An 18,029-nucleotide genomic window follows, 5' to 3' on the forward strand; every position below is an offset into this window, starting at 1 on the left:
AAATAGGCAAGACTCATTGTCCATGTGGGTTAGGCCTCGGTTTCCCTGGTTGTAAATAAATCAGTTTTTAAAAGTTCCCTTTCTATGTGGAGGGTATTTTCTGCCATTTTAATCTCCTGATTTATTTGGGAGGTGGGATCTGTGACCCAAACACCAGTAGGGACCAGGTTCCCTTTTCACTGTGAGGGGAAATTGGACCTTGCCATTCCTAGGCTACACTGGGCACTCTGCATTCCCACAGGAAGAGGGGAGGGGAGGTGGGACAGCAGGCATGAATAGCCTAGAAACCAGCCTCTAGGGGGTGAAAAGACAGAGCTGGCATTGGGGAAGCTGTGGACTGAGAAGACAGCTAAGTTCAGGGACAGCATCTCCCACTCAGAGAAAGGGGTGCAGATGGGTAGCTGAATTGCAGAGACTGTGCAGTGAGACTCCATCCATGGAGAGTGAGGATGAGGGAGGTGAATATCGGAGAACCAGCTCTGCCTCCTCCTCTCAGCGCCACATCTCACACCCACCTTCATTGACAAGGGACCTGAGCTCCCTGCTGTCAAACTCTCTCCTTCCCTCTCCCCACAAGACAAGGAGCTTGTCATCCTCTCAGATCCCACAACCAAAAGTGCCTGTCCTGACTTGCTGCTGCTGGAGAGGGGCTGTGGGAAGGCTTCTGTCTGTGGATCAAAGGAGACATAAATCTATTTTCTGTAGCTCCTTCTGGTCTGTCCAGGGTCCAGCTACTGAAATCCAGGAACAGGGCTTGGAAGAGACCAAGGAAGGGGTCATCATGGGTAGAGCTGAGCAGGAATTTTTTGACTAAATTTGTTTTTGTTCTTGAAAAATTCAGATAAATCAAACCAAATTGTTCACACAACAGGGCTGGTTTGACAAACCACCTATTTGAATTTTTAAGTTTTGACATTTTTAAAATGTTGTTTCAACCTGATTGAACCCAAGGATCCCAGCTTTCCAGTTTGAAATGTCTTTGTGTTTCCAAGTTTTAGCTAATTAGACTGAAAAGTGCTTGAGGCCAAACAGAAAGGTGTGAGAGAATCCACAAGGTATAGTCAAATTTCCAGAATGTTAGGGTTTGCAAAGAAATTCTACACACACCTACACACTCAGCACTCCATGAAAGGACTCCAGCTCCCTCCATATCCTTGACCAGCCCTTTCCCTATTTTTTTTTCCTTTTTACTGAAACAAACACAAACCAACAGGCAGAAGACTGTGTCTTGAGGTACAAGAGCAACTCCTGCTGGCCAAGATAGACAAGCAGATTCTGAAGATCCAGAATGAAAATAAATCACTAAACTCTCTGAGGAGATTTCCTGTCTCAGGGAGCTGATCAGGGAACTAGAGGGGAAGTATCAGAAGTCACTGAGTAAATTCCTGCAGATGAGACTGTTAGAAACATCCCAGATCTCAACACAGGGAGAGGACAGTGTCTGAATTGTGGACACTGGAGTCTAGCAGTCAGAGATCGCAGTGTAACTCAGTGTGTGCATGCCTGATATGTGAATGACTATTGATCTTTGAAGGGTTACAGACACATAGATATTGGAAATGGAAATACCTCCATTCAGCAAGGCCTTTCCCACCACATTAGCAAAATCCTTTCCAGGATCCCCATGTGTGTGAGTGACAGGTGGGACTGAGATTCCTTTACTTCATTTCATCCAATTTTGCACATCATTGTCTATTAACCTAATTTTTCATCCATTTATTTTTCTGTCTCCTGTTAAATCTCCATTATTCCCTATCACAGATCATTCCAACTTGTGTTTCCAGTTCTCTTCCCTGAGTTTATCCCTTCCCCTTGTGCTTCCCCCTTAGTTTTTCCCTTCTCAGGATTGCTTTGTTTTCACTCTTTTCATCAGTTCCCCACCACCATACTCCTTTCCCCAGGCTTCTCTGTTTACTTTTGTTTTACTTCATTATTGCCTGGGTTTTTTTCCTTTCCTTTCTTCTCTCCCTAGTTTGGATCTTGCCCAAAATACCACGCAGCCAGCCAACCTTCAGTATCTAAAACTGAAGATTTTATTATGGATGAAAAGAAAAGAAGAATGTTATTAAATGTCAAAGAAGTCAGATACATACGTTAGACTTCAGAGTCCATAAATCAGATTCTTAGCAGTGAGTTTGCTGGCTAGTAAAGTCCCTCTGGAACGCATCCACAGCTTGGATGGGTCATTCGGTCCTGGGGCTGGTTTTGTTCAACATCTTTATTAATGATCTGGATGATGGGATGGATTGCACCCTCAGCAAGTTCGCAGATGACACTAAGCTGAGGGGAGAGGTAGATATGCTGGAGGGTAGGGTTAGGGTCCAGAGACAAATTGGAAGATTGGGCCAAAAGAAATCTGATGAGGTTCAACAAGGACAAGTGCAAGATTCTTCCTGCACTTAGGAAGGAAGAATCCCATGTGCCGCTACAGGCTAAGCAGCAGTTCTGCAGAAAAGGACCTGGGGATTAGAGTGGATGAGAAGCTGGATATGAGTCAGCAGTGTGCCCTTGTTGCCAAGAAGGCTAGTGGCATATTGGGCTGCATTAGTAGGAGCATTGCCAGCAGATCGAGGGAAGTGATTATTCCCCTCTATCTGGTACTGGTGAGGCCACATCTGGAGTATTGTGTCCAGTTTGGGGCCCCCCCACTACAGAAAGGATGTGGACAAATTGGAGAGAGTCCAGCGGAGGGCAACAAAAATGATCAGAGGGCTGGGGCACATGACTTACAAGGAGAGGCTGAGGGAAATGGGCTTGTTTAGTCTGCAGAAGAGAAGAGTGAGGGGGGAGAGAGAGAATCAGAGCCATCAACTACCTGAAGGGGGGTTCCAAAGAGGATGGAGCTCAGCTGTTCTCAGTGATGGCAGATGACAGAACAAGGAGCAATGGTCTCAAGTTGCAGTGGGGGAGGTCTAGGTTGGATATTAGGAAACACTATTTCACTAGGAGGGTGGCGAAACACTGGAATGGGTTACCTAGGGAGGTGGTGGAATCTCCATCCTTAGAGGTTTTTAAGGCCCGGCTTGACAAAGCCCTGGCTGGGATGATTTAGTTGGTGTTGGTCCTGCTTTGAGCAGGGGTTTGGACTAGATGACCTCCTGAGGTCTCTTCCAACCCTAATCTTCTATGATTCTATGATTCAGTCCTTTTTTCAGAGCTTCAGTTTGTTGAGCAGTTATTCCAGAGGTTTTGAGAAGCAGGACTGAAGACAAAATTGGGAAGATGCAACTGTCTTTAATATCCTTTCCCATGTGGCTTGTACATCCTTTGTCCCAAACATAGCCACAGCACATGGGCATAGAACAGTCTTAGAGTTCCCTATTAATTTGCCTGCCCCTACATGTCCTGCTGAGACATAAGGTGAAGCCCCTGGCTTCTTTCAATGGGTTCATTGTACAGCTGATCGCTCTTGATGGGGCTTTGAACAGGCTAGATAGTGCTGATGCAAATCTATCTAGGGGTGTCATCCAGAAACACAGCACAAGTTTGAAATACAGATATATCACACACATTTGTAATTCACAGTACAATGATGATACAAATATATAAACAAGATTATCATACTTGGCAAATCATAACATTTTCATTGATACCTTATACGGCATATCTGGTAAGATTCATTTTAAATTTATAACACTGGTATCAATAATATCATAAAGTGTCAGTACATTCCCCCCTCCCCCCGCCCCCACCCCGACCCCCCACCTCCCAGAAGCTCCTCCTCACCATAGCATCCCTTCCCTGGTGGCCTGGAGGTCACACTCACCAGTTCCTGGATCTCCAGCTTCTCCCCAGACCTCCCGATTAATTAGTTCAGTGTCCCTGCCACCCCCCACATCTGCCTGTCCCCCAGCCCAACTGGTAATTAGAGCCCCAGCCCCCACATCACTCCTGACCCTCCATCAGTTCTGATCCTGCATCCCCCACGTCTGCCCCATCAGGGTCCCTCTTCTCCTCCTGCTGCTCCAGAGGTTCTTCAACCCCTCCCCCTTCCCATTCCTAGGGCTGCACAGGGGGAGGAGGCAGGAGTGTCATAGAGATGAGGTATTCGTGGTTGGGTGGACAGATGTTCTCCAGGGTCAAAGAGATGAGCCAGGGGGTAGGTAGATGAGAGTCCTCCATGATCACAGACACTAAGATGACTTAGGCTAGAGAAGCCCATTTTTTATTCCCAGTGGGCTGTTCCCACCATGTCTCAGTGCCACAGTCTGACTTCCTGCGCCAGAGAGGACAGTGACAAAAAGGCTACAAAATCCTTGGGTCAATGAGATTGTCTTCTCTACCTCAATCACCCCCTGCTCGCTATGGTTTGACAGGTCAGGCACCCCACAGAGCCTCCAGGGCACTACAGACTGCAGGGTAGAAAGTCTGCAGGAAGACAGGAGACTTCCAGGGTCATAGAAAAAAGGAAGTGATCGGGGGCTGGGCACATGACTTATGAGGAGAGGCTGAGGGAACTGGGATTGTTTGGTCTGCGGAAGAGAAGAATGAGGGGGGATTTGGTAGCTGCTTTCAACTCCCTGAAAGGGGGTTCCAAAGAGGATGGCTCTAGACTGTTCTCAGTGGTAGCAGATGACAGACAGAATGAGGAGTGATGGTCTCAAGTTGCAGTGGGGGAGGTTTAGGTTGGATATTAGGAAAAACTTTTTCACTAGGAGGGTGGTGAAACACTGGAATGCGTTACCTAGGGAGGTGGTGGAGTCTCCTTCCTTAGAAGTTTTTAAGGTCAGGCTTGACAAAGCGCTGGCTGGGATGATTTAGTTGGGGATTGGTCCTGCTTTGAGCAGGGGGTTGGACTAGATGACCTCCTGAGCTCCCTTCCAACCCTGATATTCTATGATTCTAAGTGTGAGGCCAGAGATGCTAATTTCACATCCCCAGGGTATATCTCCTCCCCGACCCCTCTCAGGGACACAGTCTGAGCTGGGATCCCCCCACCCAGAGCCAGGGTCGGATTCTCTCCCCAGGGACCAAGGCCAGTGGGAAAGTGAACAGTGGGGTCTCATCACCAGCATCGAAAAATGTCACCTGCCCCCGTTCACAGTCCAGACAAACCCGGATCCTGCTGGGGACCCAGCTCGCAGGTAGAGGAGTGCGAGGGGAAGTGAGAGCCTGGAACTGATCCCAGCACCGCTCCACTGCCCAGATTCCCTGCTCAGGGGTAGGGCTGATCCCTCCCTTCCTCCTCACAGATTCTCTGGCCACTCCCACAGCCCAGTATCCCCTATTGCCCACCTCCACCCCCCAGCAATGTCTCCCTGAGGTGAATCCCTCAAACCCCAGCACACAAATCTCAGAGTCAAATCTCTCAGGATTTTTGGGCAGATCCTGTCGCGTGTCTTCCCATCTCACACTTTTCTGATCCTCAGACAGGACGAGCTGGGGATGAGCCGTGTCTGGATCCAGAGTCACATTCACTGGGGAGAGAGAGAATCAGAGCGTTAGGGGCAAAGCTCAGCCATGGGGGAGGCTGGGACCTTTTCTCAAACTCCCCAGCAGCCCTGTTCTGGCTGGGACAGTCCTGGATCCCAGGGAGCTGCCTCTGCCCTAGGCACCTGAGACTGAGCAGAGATGTCACTGCAGTTCCTCAGCCTCGGCAACGGGAGCCACTTTTGCATCTTCTTATTTGGCTATAAAGGCTGCAGCTCCCTGTTCTGTAGCTGGGACTGCTTCATTCCCAGTGGCAGAGACACAGCAAAAAAGGTACAAAAAGCTTTGAATTAGGAGGGTTAGAGATGCAGTTACCAGCTTTGAACGCCAAAGGGAAGTTCCCTCCCAAAACTGTATCCCAGGAGAGGGAGCAGAGATGAAGATGCAGCACTGGGGAAGAGCCAATGATTCCAGGCCAGTGAGCAGGAAGCAGGAGGTGACATTGGGCAGCTCCTTCCCCAGTCCAGAGAGAAGGGAGGGCTGCAGGTGGCAGCACTAGAGAGACACCATCTCCCCAATCCACAAAGCAGATCCAATGGCAGAGCCCAGCCTTGTCCAAAGGAAAGGTAGAATGCTGGAGAAGATTCGGGGGCAGGGTCTCCCCCCAGGTGAAAGGGAGGGGATGTGACAGCCATGAGGAGAGAGATCTCTCCACTGATTACCCTGAATTGAATATTGGAAAGGCTTGTCAATGACTATAAATTCTCAGATCACAATTAAGGGGTTCTGGAGCTGGGCAGGGAGAATGTGTCTGGTTACTGGTGTGTGGGAGAGTTGTTTTCATGGGAATTTTCTGTTAGTTGAAGAAAAATCTCCCCCAGAGCTCACCCTGGGTGTGTGAACCCAGAGATACCCCCTTCCCTGCTCTAGCTCAGGTGGCAAAGAGTCTGGAGGGGAAAAGAGTCACAGATATTAGAGCACATGTTCTCTGATTTACAACGCGAGCCTGGGGAGCTGCTTCTCTGCCCCAAGTGCCTGAGCCCAAGCAGAGATGCCCTAGCAGTTCCTCCCCTCGGCTGCTGGGAGCTGCTGTGGGGCTGCAGAAACTGCCTCTCTCCCACTTTCCCAGCTGCATCTCCCTGCTGGGGCTGCTCCTCTGAGGGTTAGAGAGAAAGGTCTGAACCTGAAGTTGCAGGGAGGGGGGAGGCAACAGATGTAAACCCAGGGTGTAGCTGTACACTGAGACCATGCTTCTCTCCCTGGCCTGGGAGAAGAAAAGTGGGTGGGGACTGGGGAAGAACCACTGAAGACCAGAGTGTGGTAACCAGGAGGTGGCATTGGGAGGAGTAGCCTCTTCCCCAGCCCAGAGAGAAGGGAGGAGGTGGCAGCATCAGAGAGGGACCGTATCTCTAACACAGGAAGAAGGAACCAGCTCAAATGGGAGATCTCAGCCCAGCCCAGCTGAAGAGAAAGATGGGATGCTGGTGAAGAGCAATGGGAGAGAGCCTCTCACATGGGGGAATGCAGAGGAATGTGGCAACCCTCTCCAGGGCTGGATTAACTTTTTGTAGGCCTGGCACCAAACATATTTGTGGGCCCCCATTGGGGAAATAGGACATGTGATGGGGTGTGGTCCACAGAGCGAGGGGCCGGTTGGGGGTAATGGGGCACAGCGGGAGCATTCCCATTCAGCCCAGCACAAGGGCACTGTTTACAAACCCACAACTGCTAGACGCACACTGGCCTGCCCAGCCCTGCGCTGCCAGCGTCCCCCTTCCACACTGCCCCCCTGCCCAGTGCCCTGCCTTTATGCCCAGCGCCCCCTCACCCAGAGACTTCCCCCACAGATCCCTATGCCCAGCACCTCCTTGCCCAGAGACCTCCCCCACAGATCCCTATGCCCAATCCCCCCGGACCTGCTATGCCCAGCACCCCTGCCCAGAGACCCCTCCCGCTGAGCTCCCACCACAACTGCACAGCACCCTGCACACCATACGCCCTACCCAGATCCCCCACCCTCAGATCCCCTAGAATCATAGAATATCAGGGTTGGAAGGCACCTCAGGAGGTCATCTAGTCCAACCTCCTGCTCAAAGCAGGACCAGTCCCCAACTAAATCATCCCAGCCAGGGCTTTGTCAAGCGGGGCCTTAAAAACCTCTAAGGAAGGAGATTCCACCACCTCCATAGGTAACCCATTCCAGTGCTTCACCACCCTCCTAGTGAAAAAGTTTTTCCTAATATCCAACCTAAACCGCCCCCACTGCAACTTGAGACCATTGCTCCTTGTTCTGTCATCTGCTACCACTGAGAACAGTCTAGATCCATTCTCTTTGGAACCCCCTTTCAGGTAGTTGAAAGCAGCTATCAAATCCCCCCTCATTCTTCTTTTCTGCAGACTAAACAATCCCAGTTCCCTCAGCCTCTCCTCATAAGTCATGTGCTCCAGCTCCCTAATTGTTTTTGTTGCCCTCCGCTGGACTCTTTCCAATTTTTCCACATCCTTCTTGTAGTGTGGGGCCCAAAACTGGACACAGTACTCCAGATGAGGCCTCACCAATGCCGAAGAGAGGGGAATGATCACACCCCTCTATCTGCTGGCAATGCTCCTACTTATACAATGCTCCCTACTGTCCAGCACCCCCTTCACAGTCCCACCATCACAACTGTACAGCACCCCATATTCCTGAGGAAATTCTGCATCAAATTCTGTGCATAATACTTTAAAATTTTGCAATTTTATTTTATTTTTTTTTACAATAAATGAATGTGGAAGCTCCACCATGGCAGTGGGGAGCACAGGCCACTGGCTGCATGGAGGTGGGAGATCACCCTGCAGCCGCCCCCGCACCCCTGGGACAGGGACTTGGCAGTGAGGCTGAACCTGACCCTGACACAGCAAAAGGGCCATGCCTGCCACAGAAACACTCTGGGGCCCTGCCCCTTTCGCGCCAGGCACACCAGATGTGGGCAGGGAGGCTCAGCCTGGCAGCAGGATCCAAGTGCAGAGGGACTTAGTGTGGGGGGATCCAGATGGGGGTAAGCGGGTTCTGTGTGGGGTGGTCTGGGTGCAGGCAGCTCAGTGGAGGATCTGGATGCACAGGGAAGTTCCAGGTGCAGGGGCAATGGGAGTCTGCAGGGGGGACCAAGTGAAAGTGGTTGGAGCTCAGCGGGGGGTGAGGGAGAGGAGTCTGGGTGCAGGGGAGGTGGGGTTCATTTGGGTGGGGATCTAGGTGTAGCTGGTTGGGGCTCAGTGGGGAGGGTGTCTGGGGAGGCTCATCAGGGTGGTACAGATGCAGGAGAGGTGGGACTTGTCAGGGTGAGTGTTCGATGGGCCTGCTTAACAGGGGAGCCCCAACTGCTTGCAAGGGGATCCACACACTGGGCCCCTGCTTCCCCTATCCCCTTCTCTTCCCCATCCCATGCTCCTTCCCCACTGCTCCATCTCCTCCCCATCCCAACCCCTTCTGCTTCCCCATCCCCTTCTCTTCCGCATCCCATACCCTTCCCCCCTGCTCCATCTCCTCCCGCTTCCTTCTCCACTGCCTCTTTCCCCATCTCTTCACCATCCCATGCCTCTTCCCCACCACTCCATCTCCTCCCCATCCCAGCCCCTTCCTTCTCCCCTGCCCCCACTTCCCCCATCCCCTTCTCTTCCCCATCCCATGCCCCCTCTCCACCGCTCCATCTCCTTCCCAGGCTTGCAGGGCAGGGGGTAAACCGCCCCCCAGCATGAGCTAGTGGAGTGGGCTGGGGCCGGGTCGCTGCACTTTGTGCCACCCAGTGATTGCAGGGTGGGCCCGACCCCGCACTCACGGGGTAGTGGGAAGTGGAGTGACCCAGCCCCAGCCTGCTCTGCTCTTCTCCCCTGGCTCCCGGACTTTGGGGGAGGGGGGAACCGCCCCCCAGCACTCACCGGTGGCGTGGAGCGGGCTGGGGCTGGGTCGCTCCACTTCCTGCCGCCTGGTGAGTGCAGGGCGTGCCCAACCTCTGCTGCAGTCCCCCAGGAGGTTACTCGGGGGAAGGGGTGGAGTGGGGGCAGGGCTTGGGTGGAGCAGGGGCGGGGCTGTGGCCGAGCAGGGGTGGGAGGAGGCGGGGCAGGATCGGAGCAGGGGAAGGGGCAGCTTTCCTGGCCGGCTCAGCTAGCTGGGGGATAGGGATGGCCAGGGCCCCTTCTGACTCTGGGCCCGGCATCATGATAATCCCGGTACTGACCCTCTCAACTGAATATTTCAAAGGCACATGGACATGTATGGAAATGCCAGCGTGAGCATTAAGGACATTCATTGGTCAGTGAGAGTGTTTCTGTTCATCGATGGGTGCATGGATTCAGTGCTAATGTTGGTGTCAGGATTGTTTGTGTGACTTCATCTTGGGATCTCCTCAGTATTTCATGTTTGTGTTTTTAATGTTTAGGGTTGTGTGTCATGGTCAGTGCTGGTTTGGTTTGTACCTTTAGTTATTTGTTTATAAAACTGTTTTCATACATTTTTTCTTTTAAATGAAAGTTTGGTAAGTTTAGCTACAAGTTCATGTTTTCACAGGATTTTTCTCTTCATTGAATGGTAATCTCCAAAATCTCACCTGGTCTGTATGATCCTAGGGATTTCCCTCTTCTTGTCTCTACTTCAGAGGGCAGCATGTCTGGAGCAGGAAAGGATAAAAGAGATGAGATTTCATGCTATCATATTTATAGCGACATCCTCACTCTTAACGGTCATATCTCTGTTTTAATTATCAAAGAGAAACAGTTTGAGACAGAGACACATCCAGATCTGTGTTTAAAAAGGTAATCTGAAACATTCTATTTTCTCTTTCATTCAGCTATCTCAAATCAACAGAACCAACATCCATTAAGCTCAAAGCCACCCAAGGAGATATGATGTGGAAGATAGATTTCCTGTTCCCTCATCCTCCAGACCCCAGTTGGTTTGTCTCATTCTCCTTTTGCATTTTGTCATAATTTAGACTGAGATCTTCCAAAGGTTTTCGCATGAATGTAAGTTTACACACTTTGGTCTGTTTGAGATCTGGGATGCTGAGACTTTGCAGGATTAGGGCCTTGATTTCTAAGCTTTTCGTGTCTATTTACTCAGTATCTGTACAGAGCTCAGCACAGTGGGGCTCTCGTCCTTCATAGACTGAAATACAAATAACAAAATTATTTACAGATGTGGAAATTGAGGCAGGGAGAGGATTGGCTCAGTGGGCCTGATTCACCCTGCACTGGTAAAGAGACAGAAGGGAACCAATTTGTGGTTCTCCTATTCTTGGCTTCAGGGACTAGCGCGGACCTTGGTATAGGCTATGGAAGTCCTGAGGTCTAGCTACAGTTGCTATTTCACTGGCCCTTATATGGCTTTGACAGGAGCAGAGTATCAGAGGCACAGATTTACCCTGGCCACACCCCTTTATCCCTACTCCACCCCTCTCTCCTCTGCCCTGCCCTCAACAACTCCACTTTCCCCGTTCTCCCAGGAACACTGCTCTGCCTGTATAACCCACACCTGCTTGGTGTGGTGCTCTGTCTCCCTGTAGTGGCACCTAGACCATCTAGAGATTGCTGAATCTGCTACAGTCATGTGGCTTTTAGCTCATCCAACAGAGGCTCATACACTAAGCTTGAGAAATCCCAGGTCTGATCCCGACGACTGGGGTCTGTCAACATTACACCTGCAGCTGCTGTGGAGTAGGCACAAGAGTCTCCTGTGCTGGAGAGATTCTCCAAGCTGTACACCTTCCCTACAACCCCTTTGACCCTCACGACCTGCCAGAGCACAGTGACAGACTGGATCCACATTTCAGAAGTGCCTTTAATTTAGAGTCTAAATTCCAGGTGCCAATCTTTAGGCACCTGGAGTCTGGTTCTCAGTGGCATTGGGCACCTGCAGATCCTACTGACTCCAGCTGCAGCTGTGGATGCTAAACAGAGCAGGAGCACATGCCCTGCAGTTCTCTAGTTGGGAGAGAGAAACTGAGGTATACTAAATTTTGCTGCATTTTTACATTAATGATTGTACCAAAGCTGATAGAGTGAATCAATGTGAGAAATCCTCATGCCTGGGCTTCTGCAACAACATCTGCTTAGTTTGTCTACTTTCCACTTTTTATTACATAGATACATAACCTAATTATGACCAAAGGGTCAGAGACCATCTCCTCCCACAGCCTCAGAGACACACCCTCATTTCCCCTCCTAGATCCCTTCTTGGTACCTTTGAACTTCCTCACGGTCTCCGTTAGAGCAATATTTTTCTGGGCGAAATCCTTGAGTCTCTTTTCCAGCTCAGGAGAAATCTCCACTGGCTGCTGGAACTTCCCCTTCTCACACCTGGAGAGAGAAAGAATTTCACATTATTACATTTCATTTACTAACTCACTGTAATTCCTTGCTAGGGGAAGTTGCTGCTCTAAGGTGCCTGGAATTAAAATTCCTCCACTTCCCCCTGCCTCAGAGCAGGTGTAGAACAGGGCATGGCAGTACAGCCTTCCCCGCAAAGGCCCCATTCATATTCTTCAACTCTGGCCTGGACAGAGCAGATCTGAGGATAAAAGAGGAATCAAGTTTTGATGGCCAGTTCTCTCCTTGGTCTCCATGCACTAATACTGGTATGTTCCCATCTCTCTTGTATGCATAGTGTTATGGGATCTTTCTTCAGGAACAAGACTGAGACCTCAGTTCCCCCCAAACCAGCTCATTCCACACAGGTCTCCAAAGAGTCCTTAGGTGGTAAAGACTCTTGATCACTGCTGACCGGTGCATGATTTTACCCAGTGCCCTGGGGTGAAAGAACCATATTCCACCCCCAGAATCCTGAGGCAGCCTGTCCCCCTCTGATGTAGCATCTCTAGAAAATATTTCAGATACATTTTTCCCACTGAATAGATCATTCTAGAGGCTTGTATAACAGGATTTGAACCTCAGGATTAAGTTAATCAGAGAGATTTGTGTCCAAATGTGACCCTTCACCACATATTTTGCTGTAGAGCCCTGGGGAGATGTGGTGTTAATATGGTCTCCAAGCCCTTTCCCAACACCGTAAAGCACAAGGGGGAGTGATTGAGAACCACATACCTGCTCAAGGTGCTTTTGAAATCCTAGAGGGGAGAGAGCCAGAAAAACAATCTCAGTACCACCTGCCACATTCTGGGGAAGCCAGGGAAGGGATTTTGTACATATGGGGAAAAGAGGCACTGCCCTGGCCTCAGGGCCGTGCATTGGCTAAGTTAATGTCATCTCTAACATAAAGGAGTCTGTAACTCTTCAAAGAGCAACAATAATTCACATTTCAGGAATGCACACACTGAATTACACTGTGATCTCTGACAGCTGGACTCCTGTGCTCATGATTCAGGAGCTGTCCTGTCTCTGTGTTGGGCTCTAGGATGTTTCTAACACAGTCTCACCTGCAGAAATTCACTGGCTGGCTTCTGACACTTCCCCTCCATCTCACTAATCAGCTCACTGAGACGGGAAATCTCTTCAGAGAATTTAGTGATATTTTCATTCTGTATCTTCACAATCTCCTTGTCCAGCTTCTCCAGCTGGGCCAACAGGAGTCGCTCTTGTTCCTCCAAGAACTGCCGCAGTTGCTGAAATTCAGACACAATCTTCTGCCTCTCGGTTTGCGTCTGTATCTGTTTAAAAAAAACGGAAAGGGCAGGCATGGGACATAGTCTAGGATCCTTTCACAGAGTGCTGAGTGTGCTGGTGAGAGAATTTTTTTGCAAACTCAAAGACGTCTGATACTTGACTATTCCTTGGGGTTTCTAGGGAAAGGATTTTCTAACACCTTCCTATTTGGCCCTGATATCTCTAAATGGAATGTTTCCATGTCTGACATGGTCAGAACACTGTGTTATCAGAGGCCCGTGCCTATCGTGATCCAGAGCAGCAGAAGGCAGAACTCAGCACTACATTGACAGATATGCTGGAGAGAAAAAAAGAATTAAACAATGTGAGAAATGACTGCAGACTTGGGCAGACAACTCTGCCTGAGACATAGTCAGTTCACCTTGGGAGGCGTTTTGTGAAAGCCACAAGGGCTAGAAATTAACTCATTAATTGGAATGGGAGCTTAGATTCTGCAGAATATGATGTTGTCCTGCTCAAGAGAGAGGGTTTCTCAGGCCCTGTCTATGTATGTGTGCGCACAGACATGAATCAAACACAGCAATCTGTGATCATGAAGAAACAAAAAGAAGCCGACATTTCCCGAGGCCACAGAGGACTCTGTCTCCAAACAGACCTCCCACTGCAAGTCCCTGCAGGTTAATAACAATGGACACCTACCAGATACTCCTGGAATTTCTCCTCTCCAGTCACTTTAAATCCCAAGAGCTTTTCTCTCTCTTTCCTTAGTGTCTTCAAATGGGCCTGGATCTTTTCCTGAAGAAATATAAATGATATGGTTGTTTATATTTTGAGGGCTGAGAGTGTTTGCGAAGGGGTGGGTTGAGTTGTTTTTCCACCCGAGATGCTGTAGATGACTGTTGGCCCTATGAGGTATATGACAGCAGGAACACCAAGGAAATAAAACTAATTGAGACTGCGAGTGTTTTATATTCAGTCTTTGGAATTATTTGTCCTCTTTTCCCCTTGAGTTAAACCAGCAGGAAACTGGAGTCACATGGTGGTGAATCAATAAACCCATTTTTGAGATGTTTCAGAGTAGCATCCGATGAAGTGAGCTGTAGCTCACGAAAAGCTTATGCTCAAATAAATTTGTTAGTCTCTAAGGTGCCACAAGTACTCCTTTTATTTTTGAGATTGTTTAACTTATAAAGTGATAAAAATCCCAGAAGGCACCAGGGCTAGAAATATGGGCTGGGATACTCAAAGGAGCCCAACTCCCATTGAACTTCAGCCCTGAACTTCTGGGGATGGCAGTGGTTGGACAGAACTGGTCTAAGCACTAGGACAAACTACATTAGCCATGCTGATTTGTGTTAGGAATAGTTGGGGTTTGACCAAGTGCGGTCCTAAACACTCTCATTTGTAATGCCTTCTGGGTAGCTAGCCTACAAAGCAAAGTGCCCAGACGCAGTGGATTTTGGGAGATTTCAAAAGGCTGAATGGTGGGACTAATGGAACCACATTGGTTGGTCTTCCCACATACACAATAAAACAGCTCAAACTTGACACTGGTCAGCACTACCCAGTCGTCAGTTCTGCTGAAATTCAGTCTAATCCCAATGGTATTTGGCTATACCAGGGGTAGGCAACCTATGGCACGTGAGCTGATTTTCAGTGGCACTCACACTGCCCGGGTCCTGGCCACCGGTCCGGAGGGCTCTGCATTTTAATTTAATTTTAAATGAAGCTTCTTAAACATTTTAGAAGCCTTATTTACTTTACATACAACAATAGTTTAGTTATATATTATAGACTTATAGAAAGAGACCTTCTAAAAACGTTAAAATGTATTACTGGCACGCAAAACTTTAAATTAGAGTGAATAAATGAAGACTTGGCACACCACTTCTGAAAGGTTGCCGATCCCTGGGCTATACACTATCTGGAGATACATAACCTAATTATGACCAAAGGGCCAGTATTATTATCTGGTAATACGCTATCTGGAGCCCTTTTGTGTGTGGACTCAAGGTCCACACAGTATTTAGCTCAGTGAACCCCACTAGTGCAGGCTGGCACCTGGGTTTAACCACGCAGGGAGCAGGAATTCAGAATCCTAGTGGGAAACCTCAGTATCCTGATGAACTTGGGACCTTTCTCAAGGGTTCTTTTCTGGCCTTTCTTAATTACAGTCTAGTGGTTAGGGCACTGGTCTGGGTCTTAGGAGATGTGGGGTATCTTCCTGGGTCTGCTGCTGGGTGACCCTGGGCAAGTCACTGCCCATTTCTGTGCTTCTGTTTCCCCTTCCCACCCTTTTTCTATCTTGTCTATTTAGTCTGAAAACCCGTCAGGGAAACCCTCGCTGTGTTTTGTGATGCCAGATCTTTTTTGAGGTCTATAGTGGATACTGTGATGCAAGTAATATTAACAATAATACATATTGTGATACTGTGACACTGAGCCCGCGAGGGTTAAACAACCAGCAGGCTAACTGACCCAAATTCAACCTTTAAAGAGATACTAGTAAAGTATAGAAATGGTAATCAGGGCCATTTCTTGTGGATAGTTCTCAAAGCCATGTTAGCAGACTAGAGTGTTTGAAATGCAAGTCTGTATTGTTAGAGAATTAGAAGTAAATACTAACCATATTTATCTGTTCTTCCCTTTGTCTGTTAGAACCTTCACAATATGATTTTATTAGCTGGTAGATATGAAACTTCTTTTCCTGTCTGTTTCTATGATCTATTGAGTCAGAGATCAAAGGGATGGGGCCTTTGGATGGAGTGCAGGCGGGGCCATGGCCCAAGCATCTGCGCTCGCAAAGGCAGCAGGTCAGTGGCTGTTTGGGGAGGCTTAGCCTCCCCTGGCCTATTATAGCCGCTGCCCATGCATTTAGATGAAAACTGGGTGTAATAACATCATTGTCTTTATTTCTCTTTAAAGTTTGTAGCAAACTACCTTTGAATAGTTAATAGCCTTATGCTAATCAATGCAACTAATTACCTGTGTATACATAGGAAATGGGAGGTTTTACATCGAAGGACAATGTACATTACTTATTCTTCACCCAAGGAATCTCTGCTGGGTTAACTGCTATCAAGAGGCTATGGTAGCCTGCCAGACATCTATAAAATACTCTAGGGCCCCAATTCTTTCATCTCAAGTCTGCTTGGACTTTACCATGGGAAGTTTTGAGTTGCAAGACTGAGCTACAGCTACAGCCTGGATTACCCTGCTATTTCTCATGGAAGAATTTAAACACTCTACACAGGGATTTCCTATTGAACGATAACCTTTGGAACTGATTCTGAAAGAACTTTTTATAAGTCAACAGCTCACCACCTCTACTATGAAACTGACCTAAGAACATCTGCATGTATAATGATCTTTAATCACAACACTCTCTCTCTTTTCTTTTTCAGTTAATCTTAGATTAGTTAATAAGAGTTGGCTACAAGCGTGTATTTGGATAAGATCTGAAATATTCATTGACCTGGTGGGTGACGTGTCTGATCCCTTTGGATTGGTAGAACTTTCTTATACGATGAATAAGATCTTCAGTGATCCTCATCATATTTGACTTAGGTGTCTGGGTGGGAGCCCTAGGCTGGATTGCTTTAAGGGAACTGTATTTTTGGCTTCTGGGTAACCAGTAAGATATTGTAGAAGCTGTTTTGTTGCTGGATTGGTAAATCTAATTATTAGAAATAACCACTAGTTTTGGGGATCGTCTGCCCCATTCTTTGCAGTTTGCCCTGATTAAGCAATCTCAGTGAGGTTCCTACTACGACCACAATCACAGATACACATCAGTAATAACAACAACAGCTTGTAACATCCTATTCTCCACTCTGAAGGCAACACTCTCACATAGATTGCAGCTCATGTGATTTAAACCTCACTGGTCATTTAACAGTTCCAGCTGGGCTGTAAGATTCCTTATCTCACCAGTGGGAACTGGTTTCAAAATTGCTTCAAAGCTTCCCAGAGAAATGTTTCCCACATCTGTGATCTTTAGTGCCTTTGTTTTTGCCTGTTTTGCCATCTTGCCCTGTACATTTCTTTTCATATAATTTTTTTCATACAGTGAAAGCTTTACAGAGCTGAATGATGCAGTTACATCAATAGCTGTGGAAGAGAGAAATTAAATGTGATCACCAAGTTGTGATGAAATTAACCTGTAATTAAAATTCTATTAGAATGATTTAGACTGGCAGTGATTACCTACCTTGTACTCCTGGGCAGCCTCCTCTATGGGAACCACAGTGTGAGCTTTGTGCATCCGGGATCTGTCACATATCAAACAGATAGGGGTTTGATCCTCTTCACAGAACAGTTTGAGAGGCTCCTGGTGTTCCACACACACCCTCTCCCCTCCTGCATCCTTCATTACCTGTAAACTCAGTTGTTTGGCTATTTTTAGGACATTTGCCAACTGCCTGTTTGGCCTGAGGTTTCTCTGGTGAACAGTTTCTCTGCACTGAGGACAGGAGAAGTTTGCATGCAATCCCTCCCAGCACTGAGTGATGCAGGCTCGACAGAAATTGTGTCCGCAGTCTATAATCACTGGGTCTTTAAAATACTCCAGACAGATGGGACAAGTAGCTTCATACTGGAGACTTCCCACGGGGTTCTCTGAAGCCATGGCTCCCTCTCGACAGTGTAACAGGGTTAGTTTCACTTTTATGAGCTCAGAAATATGCCCCGCCTGCAACAATAACTGGGTGTTTCCCTTCCTGTAACTGACTCATGCTGTTTGCTGAGCTGGAAAGAGCCAGTTATTGACATTCCAGCCGGCTTTTGTGAAAAATGTACTAGTAAGGCTCTGATCCTGCAACCAACCCCTCTGCTGATGGGTCTCTGGAGCTTTACTTGGGCATCAGTGCCCAACTGTGATGCTGAGCTTGCAGGAGCAGGGTTTGTTTGTCTAAGGAGTGATACTAAAGTCACAAGCTAAAATCTGGGTTAAGCTGGAATCAGTGTTTCACAGGCCTGATTTACACTAAGGCCTGGTCTACTTTTGAAAATTAGTTTGTCATAATTACATCACTCAGGGGTGTGGAAAATGGTGTAGTTAAACCAAT

General features: G+C 48.2%; 1 protein-coding gene across 1 annotated transcript; it reads right to left on the reverse strand.

Moving 5' to 3' along the window:
- Window positions 1-3,493: 3,493 nt before the first annotated feature.
- On the reverse strand, window positions 3,494-17,630 carry LOC114019835 (zinc finger protein RFP). Its single transcript, XM_037915208.2, has 7 exons — window positions 17,174-17,630; window positions 13,663-13,758; window positions 12,777-13,007; window positions 12,445-12,467; window positions 11,585-11,700; window positions 9,954-10,013; window positions 3,494-5,417 (listed from the first exon to the last, which is right to left on the reverse strand). The coding sequence occupies exons 1-7, from the start codon at window positions 17,588-17,590 to the stop codon at window positions 4,906-4,908; spliced, it is 1,455 nt and encodes a 484-aa protein (XP_037771136.1). The 5' UTR covers window positions 17,591-17,630; the 3' UTR covers window positions 3,494-4,905.
- Window positions 17,631-18,029: the final 399 nt, after the last annotated feature.

The sequence above is a fragment of the Chelonia mydas genome, chromosome 14, assembly GCF_015237465.2.
Source record: "Chelonia mydas isolate rCheMyd1 chromosome 14, rCheMyd1.pri.v2, whole genome shotgun sequence".
In the NCBI taxonomy this organism is placed as follows: domain Eukaryota; kingdom Metazoa; phylum Chordata; order Testudines; family Cheloniidae; genus Chelonia; species Chelonia mydas.

Excerpts from the sequence above, each read along its gene's own strand:
- LOC114019835 (XM_037915208.2), bottom strand. The coding sequence starts at position 17,590 with ATGGCTTCAGAGAACCCCGTGGGAAGTCTCCAGTATGAAGCTACTTGT. Across the intron at positions 13,008-13,662 it reads AGAAATTCCAGGAGTATCTG|ATACAGACGCAAACCGAGAG; the intron begins GTAGGTGTCCAT and ends TTTTTTAAACAG. Across the intron at positions 5,418-9,953 it reads CCTAGGATCATACAGACCAG|TGAATGTGACTCTGGATCCA; the intron begins GTGAGATTTTGG and ends CTCTCTCCCCAG.